This window comes from Euprymna scolopes, chromosome 13 (genome assembly GCF_053919585.1).
Source record: "Euprymna scolopes isolate OS-2025 chromosome 13, ASM5391958v1, whole genome shotgun sequence".
Taxonomy (NCBI): Eukaryota; Metazoa; Mollusca; class Cephalopoda; order Sepiida; family Sepiolidae; genus Euprymna; species Euprymna scolopes.
In genome coordinates this window covers 136,583,097-136,601,427 of record NC_136494.1, presented here as the reverse complement: position 1 = coordinate 136,601,427, position 18,331 = coordinate 136,583,097, and the positions used below count along the sequence as shown (strand labels likewise).

Genomic DNA, 18,331 nt, shown 5'->3' with positions numbered 1-18,331 from the left:
TTAATAAAAACCCTTTACATTTAATAAAAACCCTTCACAATATTTGCTGACGAGGAAACCTTGTTTATTAGAGAACTATATGTAATAATTATTGTCTGTAACCTGATGTCTACCACAATAAAAACACTGTTTTCCGAAACGATCGTACAAATAATTGATTTTGTTGTTGTTCCTTCTTATGAAACGGATTTTTAATTTAATTATAATTTGATTTTTAAATTATCAATCACATTACTAAATATTAAATTAGCTCTAGGATATTTACCTATCGAGCTTATTATATATCTAAATTACAACGAGCACTTTTTCTTTCCTGTATTTTAATTAAACTAGTAATTTCACTATTACATTGAAATACACTCTGCTCTTTAGACTATTGTTCTAATCTCCTTTAAATTATATATATATATATATATATTATAATGTCGTTTTTGTGAAGTTTTAGCAGATGAAGTTGTGATAATGCTTCTGGCAGGTAGTTTATATCCGATAATGGCATGCCCTTATATTTTACAATAGGGGTTAATTCCCCATCTCGATCGTATAAACGATCAAGTGATTTTTCGATTTCTTTTTCGATTTCTTTATGCGCCATTATTTTGTGTGTGTTTCCTCTCTCATCCGACGAAAGAGTTTGATAGTTTTTGTAAAGGAACGCCGGGAATTTGTTGAATTTATACAGACGAAGGGGGAGGGGAAGAGACGTAAGGGGGCGATGAAGGAGAGGGAGCATAGGGAGAGGGTAGAGAGATAGAGGAAAGGTTGCGATAATAAATAAAATAGGTAAAGAGATTAAAGGGAGGAGGAGAGGAATGGGAGAAGGGGAGGGGGGCAAATATAATAGAAGAAAAGAGTAAGCACCTGTCGCTTTCAAAATGACACGTAGCGACCGGCTGAAATGGGTGAATGTGCCAATCGACTGTACAACTAACTAGTTATAGACGCAAAAGGCAAAGAGGTGACGGCAATAGCATAGAAAGATAACAGACACTGATAGTCGTTTAAAAGCGATAAAAATCGTGTTTATTATTTTTATTTAACTAGAAACGAAATGATAAATTGTTGGCAATGGAGATCGTGTATGCAGGATAATATAATAAACATCCACTTTATAACCAAGGTGGCCAGTTGGTGCTCATTTTACGTTAAATTAATGTAAAAAAATTAAACTGTAAGTTGAACTTTACAATCAAAATTTATTGTTCAACTGTTATATATATATATATATATATATATATATATATATATATATATATATATATATATATATATATATATATATATATATATATATATCGCGCCTTTTAACATCCTTTTTGTCTGGGTCATTTTGACATTTGTTTTTCTATCTTATATTTAATTCTATCACCATTTAATTTTTTTCCTCTTCTTCTTCCCTGATCTTTCTTATTGTCTCGGCAGTCGTGTGAAAAGCATATCTTATTTTTCTTCCATTAATATTATTGGAATTTTCCCCTTTTCTTTCCTTTGTACATATTTGGGAATTATTCCATGTATTTCGGCCTTTTGGATTATTTTGGACCATCTTCCAATTACGTGATTTCCTTGGATTTTACTTGTGCAAATGGAAACTCGATTGACTTTCTTGGAGTTATATTTTGGGATTATACCGTCATTGGATTATTTACCTTTCACCAGACTATCCATTCACATGTAATCACCTTTTTCTTCACCATATACCCTCTGCACCACTTTTTGTTATCAAGTAAGATCTTTGACTTACTTGTTGTTTCATCAAATACTTTTATATGCAAAATCCGATCCCGCATTTTGCTAATTCTTACCCTCTGATGAGAAGGAAAGTATTTCTTCGAAACTCCGCGGATTAAGGACTATCCACTTATCAAGTGTTTTCTTTGCAGATTAAATATGTTTTTAACTCTTTTTCAAAGTGTTTTTAACATGTTTTATTAACTGTTTGTTCCTATATATATATATATGTGTGTGTGTGTGTGTGTGTGTGTGTGTGTGTGTGTGTGTGTGTGTGTGTGTGTGTGTGCTTCATTGCGAATAGTGCAATATACAACTGTATTGTTGCATGATCTGTTAAATATTTATTTGTAAAAGCATTTTTACTTTATAACTAGAAATTCATGCGGATTTCGTATTTATTATTATACAGTCAATTCTCTATTGAATCTATCGTACTTAATACATAGTCGTGATTACAAAAGTTTTCGAAAAATTACTTGATGTAGTTATGGAGAGATAGGTAAAAAAAAAATTAATATTAAACGACTTAATTTTTGTATGCACAGAAATGAATAGAAATATGTCGGCAAGTTTAAATGAACATTTTGCATTTCCATTTATCGATATATGTCTGTACACGTTATTCATCCAAACAAAGGTTTTACTCGTTATAAACCACCTTTGGTGTATAATTACCATTTCCTGTTAATTTCAGTGTTTAAGAGTTTATCAGTTAAATATTTACACACAGATACAGACTGACACACATACCTCTACTATTTTATTTATATAAATTATGTTATTAGGTATTATTATGAGTAGTAGTAGTTTTAGTATTTGTCATCACAACAATATTTCTAGTGTTACTGTTTATGTTATTACTATTATTGTTGTTTTGCTATCATAATCGATTTTATTGTTTGCATATTTGTCCATACTAAAAGACAATGTTTAATCTCATACGTATTAATATTTTTATATCACGATAGAAATCATTAATTTCACTATAAAATTCTTTATTAAAATATAAGACTTGTATGAAATGCACTTCCACTCAACAACATACAATACAGTTCCGGGGTTTTGGAGTCGCCTGCTTGTCCCCGTTGCGGAACGACGACTGTAGAAAAGACTGATCACGCTTTCTTCGATATCCACGAACTCCGCCGGTACTGGTCGTATGTCAGCGAGGTGACAGCTCGCATCAATCCCGAGCATCCTCGCCCGATTACCGTATCCAGTGTCGTTGACAACGTGAGGCCGCTGGGGGACAGGAAAAGACAAATGGTCTACATTACGATCCTGACCTTGGCGAGAATGGTGCTTGGACGTCACGCCTTCAAGGTGGCTGGGGGTGTCTTTTTCTGATCAGGATCTGATCACTTTCTTTAAACACCAACTACGGGTGAAGATCAGATGTGATAGAAGAAGACTGGATCGCGTGGCATTTGACAGAAAATGGATACATGTAGCAAGTCTCTGTGTACGAAAAGGTGCCAAATTTGAATACGAGTTCCCCGTCTAGGTGTGGAACGTGCTGTTCCGTCGTGTAACTTTATCTTTAGCTTCTTAGCTAGCCGAGTGAGTGCTCCATTCCCCCCTGATTAGGAAGCCTCCGAGATCCCCACCCCCTCCTAACTGCAATTTTTTCTTTTCACCTTCCCTCTCTAAATTTTACTCATCTTGGAAAGAAATAAATCAATCACTAACCCCCCATCCCTCACCCCAAAAGTGTTCTTTTCTCCATTTCGTCCCATCTAGAGAGCATTCCCTCCCCTAGGTTTAGTTTCAGAGTTTTCCTTCTCCTAGACGGATGACCTGGGAAGATCTACGGGTCCATCAGCTCCGAGGGGGTTCGCCCCGCCCCTGGGTTCTAATCCAGGTATTTCTGCGACCACGCATGGGTAGTTAATATTTATTCGTTATTTAGGTTAATATCTCCTGAAAACATCGGGTATTTAGGTTACAGAAAATTTTCACTCCTCAAAATATTCCTCTGTAAAAATTCTTCTTATTTATCTATTAGAGAAAAGCTATTTTTAAGATCGGATTTTTCGATTTATGATACTTATTCGATGATACGAAACATACCTAAGGTCACTGACAGGCTGACAAGCTCAGCCGTTTCGAAACGTATAAGGAACACACACACACACACAAAGTGATATATATATATATATATATATATATATATATATATATATATTTATTTATATGACCTATATATATCAGGATGACCAAAAAAACGGACCCAACTCTAATTAGGCCCCGTTTCTTAGTGTTTTGTTCGAATGAAATGAAACTTCGGTCATAACTTGTTTATTATATTCAAAACATCACATCAAAACACTAGGGTATTTGCCCTTTTTTCTCCGTTCTACAACATATGTTCTAGATGGCCTCCATTTAGCTTTTGTTTTTTGTGGGGGTCACCCTGTATATATAGTAGTAAGTTAGAAAAATATATATGGCAATTAAGCCACACAGAATATAGTCATATATATTTTTCTAACTTACTACCTAGCTCTACCTATGTATTGAGCACTGTTGAAGTAAATACTTAGTTTACGCATAAAATTATACTTTCGTATATTAATTTATGTGATTAAATGAAGTCATGTATATATATATATATATATATATATATATATATATATATATATATATATATATATATATATATATATATATAATAAACAAGTTATGACCAAAGTTTCAAAATCCTGGGCCCAACTCTCTTCCTGATCTACATCAATGACCTCCCTAAACACATACTTAAATCATTCGTTGACATCTATGCTGATGACACGACCATCTACGGCAACACATCAAAGGCTGTAAATGACAAAGTTCTCTCTCATTCTCTCTCCTCTGATCTCGAGCGCGTGGTTCAGTGGGGGAAGATGTGGCTAGTTACCTTTAATGCATCCAAAACCAAACACCTATTATTACATCATCAACGCTCTGATCCCCAGCTGGCATCAATTGTGATGGATGGCTCTCGTCTGGGTGAGGCTCCGTGTTTTGACAAGCTTCTGGGTTTGACCTTTACTCCTGATCTGAAATGGAACACGTACATCAAGTCTGTTGCCAAGGTCGCTGGAAAGATGGTGGGATCCTTCTACCGCTCCAGAAGATATCTTACTACTGATGCAATTCTCTACCTATATAAAAGCCAAGTACGTCCAAGGATGGAATACTGTTGCCATATCTGGGCAGGAGCTGCTAAAAACAGCCTATCCTGCCTTGACAGAGTACAAAATAGACTCCGTGGCTTAGTGGGGAATGCCCTTTTCTCTACCCTGCAACCTCTCTCCCACAGAAGAAACGTTGCGAGCCTATCCTTGTTTTATCGTTATTTCTATGGCAGATGCTCGTCTGAACTCCAATCTCTGCCCCCCCCCTCGCCAATCTTTCACGAAAAACACCCGTCTAGTTGAATCCACTGTGAAAATTTTCCCCCACTCTATATCTATGCCTAAATCAAAACGCGGATTCCATGAACAAAGCTTCTTTCTTAGAACTGCACGCCTGTGGAACTCTGTTCCGTCTGACTGCTTCCCTCCGGACTACAACTTGGATGTCTTCAAGTCCAATGCTAACAAATTCCTAATGAACCGCCCCCTTAAGTAAACACTTCAGCAAATCTCCTCACTAACGTAATGTACTTGCAATAACCCTTATCCCTGAGTGGCTCCCGGCCTTGATAAGTGGTGATCACTGTGTAAAAAATATATATATATATATATATATATATATATATATATATATATATATATATATATATATATATAGTGCAAAATTTTGTTGAAAATTTAAAGACTCACGTTTTCTTTTTTATAACCTTCGTTTATTTCCTGGATTTTTCCATTACAGCTTTTCATTAATGAGTTGGCAATTTTACGATTTATGTTTCCATAAAAGTATCCTGTCCCCGCCAACTTCTTTAGGTGTTTATCCATTAGATTTTTACAACAAATGGTATATTTTTAACATGCTGGACATCGTATTCGGATAAAAAGATTTCCACAGCCATGCTTCCTCACTTCCTCCATCTTTTGGTGTTATGTAAAGATAGTTTTCCGTTTTAACTCGTACTTTCGTATTTTTATTTTTTATTTATTAATTATTTATTTTTGTTTTAATTTTCCCTGTTTTTCCTATTTGTTTTTTTTCCAATTATCATATAATTTTATATAATTTTATTCCTATCTTAATGCGTGTTTATTCTGATATTGTTTTTTTTTTTTTTTTTGCTTAGTGCTTGAATTCGTATTATATTACCCGATGCAGGAAGGTCACTCTCGTGACATCTATTAATAATTTTTTTCCTAATTACGTATTGAGTATTATTATAAGTAGTAGTATTTTTACTATCAGTACCATAAATATTAGTAATATTTTTAATACTAATGTAATTACTGTTACTTCTGTTATTTTTATTATCATTATTATCATTATTATCATTATTATTATTATTATTATTATTATTATTATTATTATTGTCTGTTTATTATTGTTTGCATATTTTTCCATAATAAAAAAACTAAGTTTAACATTATACATATTGATATATTTTATATCACAATAAACATTATTAATTTGTTAAACACCTCATTAAAAAGAAAAAACAAGATTTGTCCCGATTGGTATTTCATTTAAAAGAAAACGTTGAATGACTGGACAAATGCTTTTCAAATCGTGTATGTAATTGGAATGTCGCAATTTTCAAGTTCTGTTTTTATCATAGAATCGATTCTTTCATTTTGTGAAACGGTCAACCATTCTTTCCACGTGGCCACTTTGCCTGGAAATAGAAAAAAACAGGTGCAACAATAATGAATTAGCAACATACGCAGGTAAGAGGAATTGAAACAAATACATAGAAGGCATTGCCAAGACTGATGCAAGAAAGGTGGGCTCTCTATATCGTGCTAGAAAACTACCCTCACCTGACCGTATCATCATGTATCTCTACAAAAACTCTATTCACTCGTGCATGGAGTATTGGGTTGATGCATCTACTACTAGTTTCTCTTGTAATGACAAGTCGCTCATCATGTAATCAAAAGAATCTATTTGGCCAGAATTTATTCATTTCAGGAACAATTTGATTTTATCACCGGTCGCCCACACAGTTCTGTCAGCACGTAGAGATGCAGTTGTAATGCGCCCTTTTACACACGAATCCATGGGAACAAATTTTTATCTATTTGCATATGTAGATAGTGAATGGGTTGGAACATTCGTGAAAGCCAATATACAGGGTGTTCCAAAAGTCTTGGGCACATTTGGCATTGAATATCTTAAGAACTATTAAGATATTGGATCTAAAAAGAAATGAAAAATATCAAAAGCCTTACAAAAAACTTGATGCATTTAGCTTTAAAATGGTACCACTTTCATCTTTCTACTATTCAGAGTTATGAAGATATGAGGACTTGAAATGTGCCCAAGACTTTTGGAACACCCTGTATAAGCAAACCAGTCTCAGTAATGTTTCCATGATTTCCAGACTGCTTATCGCAGGCTAAATCACTGCTGCCTGAAATTATCATGCCTGTGGGACTCTATCAGATGACGTCAAAATCTGCACTAGCAAGAGTATTATGTTCAACCTGTCAGAATTACTCAATCCCTGTGCTAATGAAGTTCACGCAAACAACAATGGAGAAATATTTTTTGCTCACAAAACTTTTACCCTTCTGGTATTTTTCTTTCGCAGGGTTTTCTTTATAAAATATGCTGACAATAATAATTTCCTCAGTTGTGGAGGATTTCATCAGTCACTAAAGACTCCCAGCAAATTATTATGCATTATTCCACTTGAATGATGATCTTGAATTTTCATCTTGTTAAAATACACATTTCTCCACATTATTAATCGACCTCAATCGCAATGAGGAGATAGCGAATAGTCAAGGAGTATAACGTGCACATCTCTCACATACAAAAATAAACACTTTTCTGGTTAAATAAAAATTATTATTTTAAATGTTTGTATTTGTTCCCGAGTTGTTGCTATTTACTGATACCTTGTTTTTTTTTCTTGTTAGGGAAAAGGATTTCGACCCATGCCCCGTCACCGTCATGAATTCGAAATCGATACCCCTTCTTCCTACACTCTCTTTCTCTGACACAGGGTCGAAAAAAGAGTCTCCAATCGGCTATACTTCACACTATCAACCAATTTCAAACCCTGTCCCATCCCTGTACCTGTTTTGCAAGTACTTTAATGGAATGTGCTCCGACGAACTTGTAGCATGTACCTCCACCAACTAATTGCTTTTTCCCTTGAACAATTTCCTTCTTTGTTTTTATGACTGTACTAACATGCTGCTAAATTTCCCTTTGCAGACAGATGCCACACTCAGTTATTTGAAAATCGCCCCTTCTCATGTCCGTGATATCATAAAACATCTAGACATCTTGAAGGTGTGTGGCCCTGATCTCATCCCTGCTATTTTATTAAAAAAATCTTCCACCGAGGTTACCTCCTCTCCTTTCCAAACTTTTCAACAAATGCCTTACTAAATCTTGTTTTCTTGACTGCTGGAAATCGTTTCTGTGCCATCAGTTTTCCAGAATACTTGTAAAAGAACTGACCTACTAAATTATTGTCCGATTTTTGCTTTATTCCATTTTCACCCCAAACAAGGTACAATGCCACTTAGATCTAGGGAGCAACTATCGGGGCTATAATTTGCAGGGTTGCTATGTAGGGAGTTGAGCAACAAGATGTTTGCTCACATTACACTAGAACTTCTGCATGTCAGTACAATTGGGAAAGCAGGAACTCGGAAGGGAATTTCAAAGTCTAGCAGTTTTGGGGAAGAGACTATTAGAATATAAGGTTTCCTTACATCTAAGAATCTCTAGTGTGAAGGGGTGGAATTTTGCTGCTTGTCGGGTTTGTTGGGGGGTATTTATGTCGAGGGGGTACAAGAGCTTGTAGTTTATCAGAGCATCCACCATTAAAATACTAGTAGAACAGGCAGAGGGATGCAACATTTTGTCGATGGGACAGAAGCTGAAGCCTTAGATGACAGTTCAGCATTTGTTGTAAAGCTTGGAGAGGACTGAAGCAATCTCAGCAGAGCATTTTTTTTTAATAGTACAGCCGGAACGAGATTGAATCCACATGATTCTGAGATGTCTACATTTTTTTATGATATCATGCACCTGAAAAGGGGTGATTTTCAGATCTTCTAGTGTGGCATCAGTCCACAATGGCAAGTCAGGGAGGAAATGGTTTGCTAGGCCCAATGTGGAGTTTTAAGCAAACCAACTGGCAAGCATGTTAGCCTTCTCGGTTGCCATGCAAACAACCTCATGATTGTTGAATAGTCGGGGAATTGTCAATTGCCCATTATTTACTACACTGTTGTAGATTTTCCAGAAATCATGAGTTCCTAATTTCGATGCATTTTCTGGTGGTTTCGGTATATTCTCTCTTAGCTGTTGCTATTTATTTCTTACAATTATTTGTAGCTTCTATAAACTTTTGTCTGTTTGTACTGGACTTATGTCGGTTAAATCTGCGGTATTTGAGCAATGGCAGCTGCACAAGTAGAAGTCAACCATTGGGGAGAGTGCTGTTTACTATAGAATTTCTGCGTGGGAACATGTGCTTCAATTGCCATTTTGAACCATTCCGTGGGTTCATTTGCACACTGTTCAGTGGGAAGAGAACAGATATGTCCACATGGGGCATCTCTGATAAGATCCCCGTTGGCTTCCCAGTCAGCCTTCTTATAATACCTTGTCGTTTTGAGCAATGGCTCTTCAGTTTTGGATGGAGAATTTAGAGCGATTTCTGCCATTATCACAGCATGATCAGCATTCCCGAGTGACTATGGGCATTCGTTACACTATCATTGGGAACTGCGGTCAGAAATAGATCTAGAAGTGAGACATGCTGATTAGCTTCTTTCCTCTTTTCACCAAATTCTTTGAGTCCTTAACCAAGTACTAGTTTACCACCTCATAGATACTAAACGTCTTTCAAATCGACAGTATGTATTCAGGCAAGCTAGTTTTACTGCAGATATCCTAGCTGTAATATCTGAATGTATATATATGTATATGTATATGTATATACCATGCACTGGATAAGGCAGAAGAGGCAAGCGTAGTAACTAGATATATTTAAGGCCTTTGACAGGGTACGAAGGTCTTCTCATGAAACTTAAATCATATGATATAACTGGACAAATAATATAATCAAATCGTTCTTAGGCAAAAGAAAACTTCAACATGATATGAATGCGGGTTTACCACCCTCTATAATAGACACGAGATGAAAACGAATGAACACATATCTAAATCAATACTGAAAACTGAGTGAATCACCTCCAGTCTATAGTGGAATGGCGATGCAAATAGATGGTAACATTCACTGATGGCAAGACTAAGGCTTTTTCTTTTAACAATTACAAACATTTTCTCAACCACTGATTACCATCAGTAAAAATATGCTACCTGAAAGTTCTACATTCAAACTTCTCAGCTCAACATTCACAGGGAACATGAATTAAAACAAATGATTGAGGTCATTACCAAGGCTGCTGTGAAGAATGTGGGTTCTCTCTACTGTGCTAGAAAATTATTCACTCCTGAGAGTATTCTATATCTCTACAACGCCATCATTCGCCCATGCATGGAGTATTGTTTCCGCACTTGAGCTGGTGTATTTACCAGTAATCTTTTTCTTTTAGAATTGACCCAAAAAGGAGTCTTCAATTCAATAGGCCCCATACTATTTGCAAAATTCCAACCCTTCTCTCATTGCCGAAATGTTGCATACCTATGCCTATTTTACAAGCATTTTAATAGAATGTGCTCAAATAAAAGAAAATCACTTGTACTCGGTCTACATAAATACTCCCAACAAGCAGTAAAACGCCACCCTACATTGTAGAGATCCCTAGACTCTAGAAAGCGTTCTGCTCTAATAGTTCCTTCCCTTAAACTGCTAGACTTTGGAATTCCCTCCCGGGTCACTGCTTCTCTGACTGTATTGGAATGCAGAAGTTCAAGTGTAATGTGAACAGACATTTCGTTGCTCAACTTCCTTTTGCAGTGACCCAAATAGTACCCCTTATGTCTAAGTGTCACTGTGTCTTTTTTAGGCGGAAAACAGTAAAAAGAAAAAAGAAAATCAATAGTTTCAACAAAGAATGTATTCTTTTAGAAAATGACTAGCCTGGGTGCCTGGCGTTGCCCGGGTGTTTGGAGGTGTGTGTTGAGAAAAAAAAGTGGTAGTAGGCAGGCAGGCTTGAACCTGCTCCACGAAGGAGGAAAAGAACAGGAAAAAAAACGTGACGTCTTTGCTGTTGTACCCATCGCCAAACAGGAAGTGACGGATGTTTAAATTAAGGCTAGTCAATTGAAAAGAGAGGATGACTTTCGAAAATATCGGTGAAAAAAGCGAGCCCTCCCTGTAGAAAAGTTCCCAGTTGAGCATGAAGGAATTAATGTTTTTAGCCAATTTTTCGATATTTGTTGTCTGAAGGGTTGAGCTTCAAAACGATACTGATCTGTGAAAATCCGTCGCCTCTGTCGAAAGTTTTAGGCAGACATACAAACATATATACATACATTTAAACAGACAGGTGAGATTTATATAATAGATTATTTTAGATCTACATTTTTAGTTGAATTTCTAAACTAATAATAATTAACAATGGATAAATTATTAAGTGTTGGATATTATATTTGTTTAGGGAATCGTTTTATTCTATCAATTTTTTTTTAATTTTAACTTTACTGTTATTTCACCCAAAAAAAAGGTGCAATGCCACTTTGTTGTAAGGGGCTACTATTTGGGAGTAAATTTACAGAGATACTATGTAGGGAGTTGGCAACGAAATGTATATTCACATAACACTTGAACTTCTGCATATCAGTACAGTCAGGGAAGCTAAGACCCGTGAGGCAATTTCAAAGTTTAGCAGATCGAAGGAAGAAGTTATTTGAGTAGAAAGCTTTACAGCATCTAGGGATTTCTGCAGTGTAGGGGTGGGATTTTGCTGCTTGGCGGGTTTGTCTACGTCGAGGGGTTACAAGTGCTTTGAGTTTGTCAGAGCACATTCTATTAAAATACTTGTAAAATAGGCACGGAGATGCAACATTTCGGCGATGGAACAGAGGTTGGAGTTTGGTTGCTATTGCGGGACCTATTAGGTTGACGACTCCTTTTTAATTGCGGGACATTTTTATTACGGGACCTGTTAGGTTGACGACTCTTTTTAAATCCTTTTTAAGCCCAGATGTGACAAAGAATAATGAGCTGGTTTCCATAACTTCATTTTCAGTAAAAAAATAAATACAATTTTTACTTTACAAGTAAAGGTGTGTTGTTGCACTTTACCGATTTTATAACAGGAGTTCTTCATTTTTAGGTCGATAAAAGAAAGCAAAAATAAATGTTGTAGGCCACGTGAGTTGGGTTTTGAACTTTACCTGTCCGATAGAATGAATAGTTTGGTTTCCATAATTCCTTTTCGGTTTTGTTGTTCATCGTAACTGTTTTAGTTTTCTTCATATTATCGAAGGTGCACAATTCGGCAATGGCTGCGGCCAATTCAGGATTTGGGGCTCGACCCAAAAAGTCTCCTATTTTACACACTGTTTCCTGCAAATTCTAAAATGAATAAGAATATAAATAAATAAAATAATTATATGCAGCCATGCAGGTGTTTGGAAAATCTATGAAATAACTTCGGTATTATGTTCTATATATGAAAATAATGAAAATGGTTCTTTTAATCACAGATCTAAAAATGCTAGGTTTCTGAATTATAAACTATCGAAACCAGAAAGTGACTATGAACCACTTTCTAGCTTTTTTTTAAAGTCGCAAACTTTAAATTGAGAAGTCTATTTTCTTTAATTACAGATTTGGCAATGATCAGTTATTTTGAGTTCAACTTTGTTTGGCAATTCATCGTGAAGAAACTGACACCTTTGCAACTGTGGCAATTTATTTTTCAAATCATTTTGAAACATTAGATGAAAGAATAATTTCATGAAATGGATCTGTCAACTTAACACCTTGTTCGTGCGATTTAATCTCATTAAATTATTTTCTTTGGGGATATGTAAAGTCCCATGTCCAGGCTGATAAACCAGATACAATAGACCACTTGGACGATTGCAGCCTAATTTAATGCGTAGAGTTTTTGAAAATTGGACCTCTAGATTACGCCATATACGCATTAGCCGCATGGGCCATATGCCTGAAATTAAATTTTTAAATTAGAAATGCCAAAAAATCAATTTTTGGAATAAACCACATATTTGCATGATAAAAATATTTTTCTGTGATTTATTTTAATTTAATGTGCCCTACCTTTAAAATCACCCTTTACTATTGGAAGTAAATATTTGAAAGCAATTGTTGAACAAAACCAAAGTAAAAAATGTCAAAGAAATGCATACAGCACTTGATGTCAATATTTCAACGGTGTTTAACTATTTGATGAACACTGTAGAGGTGAAAAGTCAAAATGGGTCACGCACGAACTGAACACTTGAATGTCATGGAGGTTTGCATTTATTTTCTGAACAGTCTTCGTTTCTGTGGTTTTTAGAGATTTTGAAAGTAGATTTATGTGCCCTTACACATTTCAGAAAAAGACTATTTTTGCAACACGTGTTACAGACGTCTGTTTACGTAATTGTTTGTTTGTTTGTTTTTCATGTCATTATTTTCCAATTAACCCGTGTTCTGTGATATTTACTTACCCGTGAAGCTTTTTCATAGTAAACAACCAGGCAGTTTGGGTTATCTTTTACTATTGGCCACCATTTCCTCATGAAGTCAAAAATGTCACCAAATGGAACTAAAAAATCACAAGGAAAAACAAGTCGACATGATAGTTATTCTAGCATTCGTTAGTTAAAAGTAACTTTATAAAATGATAAACTAAAATATATTCTGCCTCAACAACAAAAAAGAACATAAACATAAATAAAAGTTTCCTTAAACCACCTTTCCTCAACGACAGAATCTCCACCACAATCTGCAAGGCCATTCATAGTGAGAAAATAGACATCCAACTCACCCACACTGGTACCTCCCTACGACAGCATCTCTGCAAAAAAACACAACACCAACACACCCGAAACCTACTCCTTGAACCCTTGCTCAATTTCTAACTCAGGATTATGCTTATGCACCAATGTTGTCTATAACCTACAATGTGCTAAATGTAACAATTCTTACATAGGCAGTACCACCAAACAGTTACACCTACGCATCAAGGAACATCTGAACACACGTATTTCCTCCTTGTACAAACACATCACACCATGCAACAATACCCATCGAAATATCCATATCAGCATCCATGCTTCAGTTCGAAACCTTAGCAACTTAAGGATATCGGAAACTCTTTTCATCTCAAACATCAACAACCGACTTGAACTCAACTCTTCCTCTATTATGTAACTGCTAACCATTCCTAGATTGTTGTTATTATTGTTGTTGTGCCATGTGTATGCTTATATATACATATGTATGTGTGTATATATATATGTGTGTGTATGCATGTGCATATGTGAATACACCTTTTATTACAACTACTAACCTGCATTATAGCAGCAACATTCCTAACACCATCCTACCCTTCTGATATATCTACACCATCCCGTCCTCTTCTGAACCTTTTACATCTGATCTCACACAAATTTATGCATAATAGTTAGAATAACACATTTACAAGGATACAATATATGACAATATATGTGTATATGGGTGTGTTTATACATATCTGCATGTGCGCATATGTATGTGTAGGGGGTGTACCTATGTGTGTACCTATATGTATATGCATATATGATGCGAGTAGGTTATTTAGGAGTATATATTTCACAAAAACATATAGAAAAGGCTTAAAACTGTTGGAGAAACTCTTCTTAACACGCACATGTGTGTATATGCACATATATATATATGTAGCAAATTGTGCATGGGGGAAACACTATCACAATCTCTATTTAATTAGATCAGAGACGATCTAAGGTAGGTAAATAGAAAGAAATATATATATGTAAATATACTAATAAATAAATGTATATGTATATACATGTGTATCTTCTTTTTTTTTACAAGATGGTCACCACTTATCAAGGCCCGGAAGCCACTCAGGGGTAAGGGTTATTGCATGTACAGTACGTTAGTGTTGAGATTTAATAAAGTGTCTGCTTAAGAGGGCGGTTCATCAGGAATTTGTTTATGTTGGACTTGAAGACATCCAGGTTGTAGTCAGGTGGGAAGCTGGCAGACGGAACAGAGTTCCACAGGTGTGCAGTTCTAAGAAAGAAGCTTTGTTCATGGAATCTACGTTTTGATTTAGGCACAGATAAAGAGTAGGGAAAATTTTTGACAGTGGTTTCAGCTAGATGGGTGTTTTTCGTGAAAGATTGATGAGGGAGGACCAGAGATGGGAGCTCAGACGAGCACCTGCCATGGAAATAACGATAAAACAAAGATAGGCTCGCAACGTCTCTTCTGTGGGAGAGAGGTTACAGGGAAGAGAAAAGAGCATCCCCCACTAAGCCACGAAGTCTATTTTGTACTCTGTCAAGGCAGGATAGGCTGTTTTTAGCAGCTCCTGCCCAAATATAGCAGCAGTATTCCATCCTTGGACGTACTTGGCTTTTATATAGATAGAGAATTGCATCAGTAGTGAATGCTACTGAGGTTGGCATTTATTTTCTGAACAACCTTAGCTTCTATGGTATTTAGAGATTTTGAGAGTAGAGTTATGTCCCCTCACACATTCCAGAAGAAGACTATTTTTGCAACATATGTTACAGACGTCTGTTTACGTAAGATGTTTTTAAATTGAGAAGTAATTGTTTGTTTTTCACGTCATTATTTTCCGATTAACCCATGTTCTGTGATATTTACTTACCCGTGAAGCTTTTTCATAGTAAACAACCAGGCAGTTTGGGTTATCTTATATTATTGGCCACCATTTCCTTATGAAGTCAAAAATGTCATCAAACGGAACTAAAAAATCACAAGGAAAAACAAGTCGACATGATAGTTATTATCTTGGAGCGGTAGAAGGATCCCACCATCTTTCCAGCGACCTTGGCAACAGACTTGATGTACGTGCTCCATTGCAGATCAGGAGTAAAGGTCAAGCCCAGAAGCTTGTCAAAACATGGGCTTCTCCTAGACAAGAGCCATCCATTTCAATTGATGCCAGATGGGGATCAGAACGTTGAGATAGGAGTTTGGTTTTAGATGCATTAAAGGTAACAAGCCACGTCTTCCCTCACTGAACTACGTGCTCGAGATGAGAGGAGAGAGAATCAGAGAGAACTTTGTCATTTACAGCCTTTGATGTGTTACCGTAGATGGCCGTGTCATCAGCATAGATGTCAATGAATGATTTAAGTATGTGTTTAGGGAGATCATTGATGTAGATCAGGAAGAGAGTTGGGCCTAGAATGAACCCCTGAGGAACTCCAGCATTAATACTGCAGGCATCTGATTTTTGTCCATTGACCACTACTCTTATGAGCCTATCAGCGAGAAATGATTTAATGATTGAGAAAACATTTCCAGTTATACCGTAGCTGGAAATTTTGTGAAGTAGGCCTTCATGCCATACCTTGTCGAAGGTCTTTGATATGTCAAGAGCAATTGCCCTAGAAAGGAAGCCTTTGTCAAGAGATTCGTTAATCCTATGAGATATAACTGTTAGCACATCTGTGGTAGATCTTGCAGAACGGAAACCATATTGCGTGTCAATAAGAAGGTTATTTCTGCTGAGGTCGTTGCCTATTTCTCTATTTAATATGGATTCCAGCAACTTACTCATCAAACACAGGAGACTTATTGGTCTGTACTGAGAGGGAGATGACTTATCACCTGAATTCTTAAGTACGGGGCATACTGATGAGGTTTTCCAGGATGTTGGAAAGTACTTCTCCTTAAGGCAGCGCTTAAACAGTTTTGTAAGTATAGGAGCAAGTTCTGGTTGAAACTTTTTTAACACTATAATTGGGATGCCGTCAGGGCCAGTTGCTTTACTGGAATCAAGGTTCTTGATTAGCTTGGCGACCTCATGCACAGATACTTGTATGTTACCTCGCGTGTTCTGTGTTATAGGAGGAAATATGGGGGGTTGATGGCCTTTGTCGCATAGAGTAGAATTAGCTGCAAAGTTCTTGATAAATAGTTTGGCCTTGTCTGATGCTGACGAGATGACCTCTTGTCCATTGATAATGGTTGGGATAGAACACACACTTCTGTTCAGGATCCTATTTGTTATTTCTTTTAGTTATTTATTTTTTTTTTTTTTCATTTTCACCCCAAACAAGGCACATTGCCACTTTCGTGTAGGGGGCAGCAACTACTGGGGCACTATGTTGGGATTTGGGCAGCAAGATGTCGGTTCACGTTACACTTGAACTCCTGCATGTCAGTACAGTTAGGGAAGCAGGGACCTGGAATGGAATTCCAGTGTTTAGCGGTTCTGGGAAAGAAACTACTGGAGTAGAAAGATCTTTTACATCTAGGGATCTCTACTGTGTGGGGGTGGGATTTAGCTGCCTGTCAGGTTTGTCGAGGGTGTCTACGTTGTGGGGGCACAAGTGTCTGCAGTTCGTCAGACCATGCACCATTAAAATATTTGTAGTACAGGCAGAGGGATGCAACGTTTCGTCGATGGGAACCAAGCCGCTGATCAGCTACTTTGGATTTAACGGACTGAGCATATAGCTCTCTTTCATTTTTTATTACTCTTTTACAGTGGTTACTGGCGTTCCTGAAAGCAGCTTTAGTCTCAGTGCATCTATTACGTTGGTAGCTATGGAAAAAATGATTTCTGTGCACGATGGCAGCAGCACATTCTGGGGAGAACCATGGCTGACTGTTAGGTTTTTGTTGGAATTTTTTAGATGGTATGAATCGGTCTATGCTTACAATTAACCATTCAGTCAGGTCTGATACTATAGAGCACACATCCTTTTTACACATGGAATGCAGAGATAGATCATATATGAATGTACGGAAGCTATCCCAGTCAGCCATGGAGTATCGATATACAGTACGGTGGAGGGGTACGTCCGGGGACTTCTTACATTTCGTTTATATCTTAACTGATACGACGGAGTGGTCGGAGGATCCTAGAGGAGAATGAACGGAATATGAACATAGCTCAGGGGAAGTTAAGAGAAAAAAGTCTAGAAGGCTTGCATACTGACCGGTAGTATCGGGCACACAGGTGGGCTTGCGAACAATCTGAGGGAGGTCATAAGCAATGGCAAAATCATGACAGAACCTCCCCTCATCATCTGTCTTATATGAGTGGGTCAGCCATTCCACTTCATGGACGTTGAAGTCACCACAAATGTGAATGTTAGCCGAGGGATGTGCAGACAGGATGTGGTCTATTTTCTCAGATATACTCTTAAAGATAGTAACTCCGCTGTTATGGGGCCGATAAAGGGCAAATATAAATGCAGTGGTGTAAGCAAGTGCAACCCGGAAGCACATATAAGGTAAATTAGGATCTTCTCTAGAGATATCCCTGCCACACGGGAAGCCATCTTTTATGTAGACACATATTCCGTGCTCATGGCTATCTTGGGGATC

The 18,331-nt window shown here is 36.8% G+C and overlaps 1 protein-coding gene across 2 annotated transcripts in view; it reads right to left on the bottom strand.

Annotated features, from left to right (window-relative positions):
• Nucleotides 1–1,940: 1,940 nt before the first annotated feature.
• Nucleotides 1,941–18,331, bottom strand: part of LOC145292203 (sulfotransferase 1A1-like) — a 36,143-nt gene continuing 19,752 nt past the window's right edge. For both annotated transcript variants that reach the window (XM_080138514.1, XM_080138516.1), the window contains 3 exons: nt 13,462–13,559; nt 12,178–12,358; nt 1,941–6,520 (listed from right to left, as the gene is read on the bottom strand). In XM_080138514.1, the coding sequence (XP_079994640.1) occupies nt 6,408–6,520; nt 12,178–12,358; nt 13,462–13,559 (392 nt within the window). In that variant the 3' untranslated portion in view covers nt 1,941–6,407. The remainder of the gene's footprint in view (nt 6,521–12,177; nt 12,359–13,461; nt 13,560–18,331) is intronic.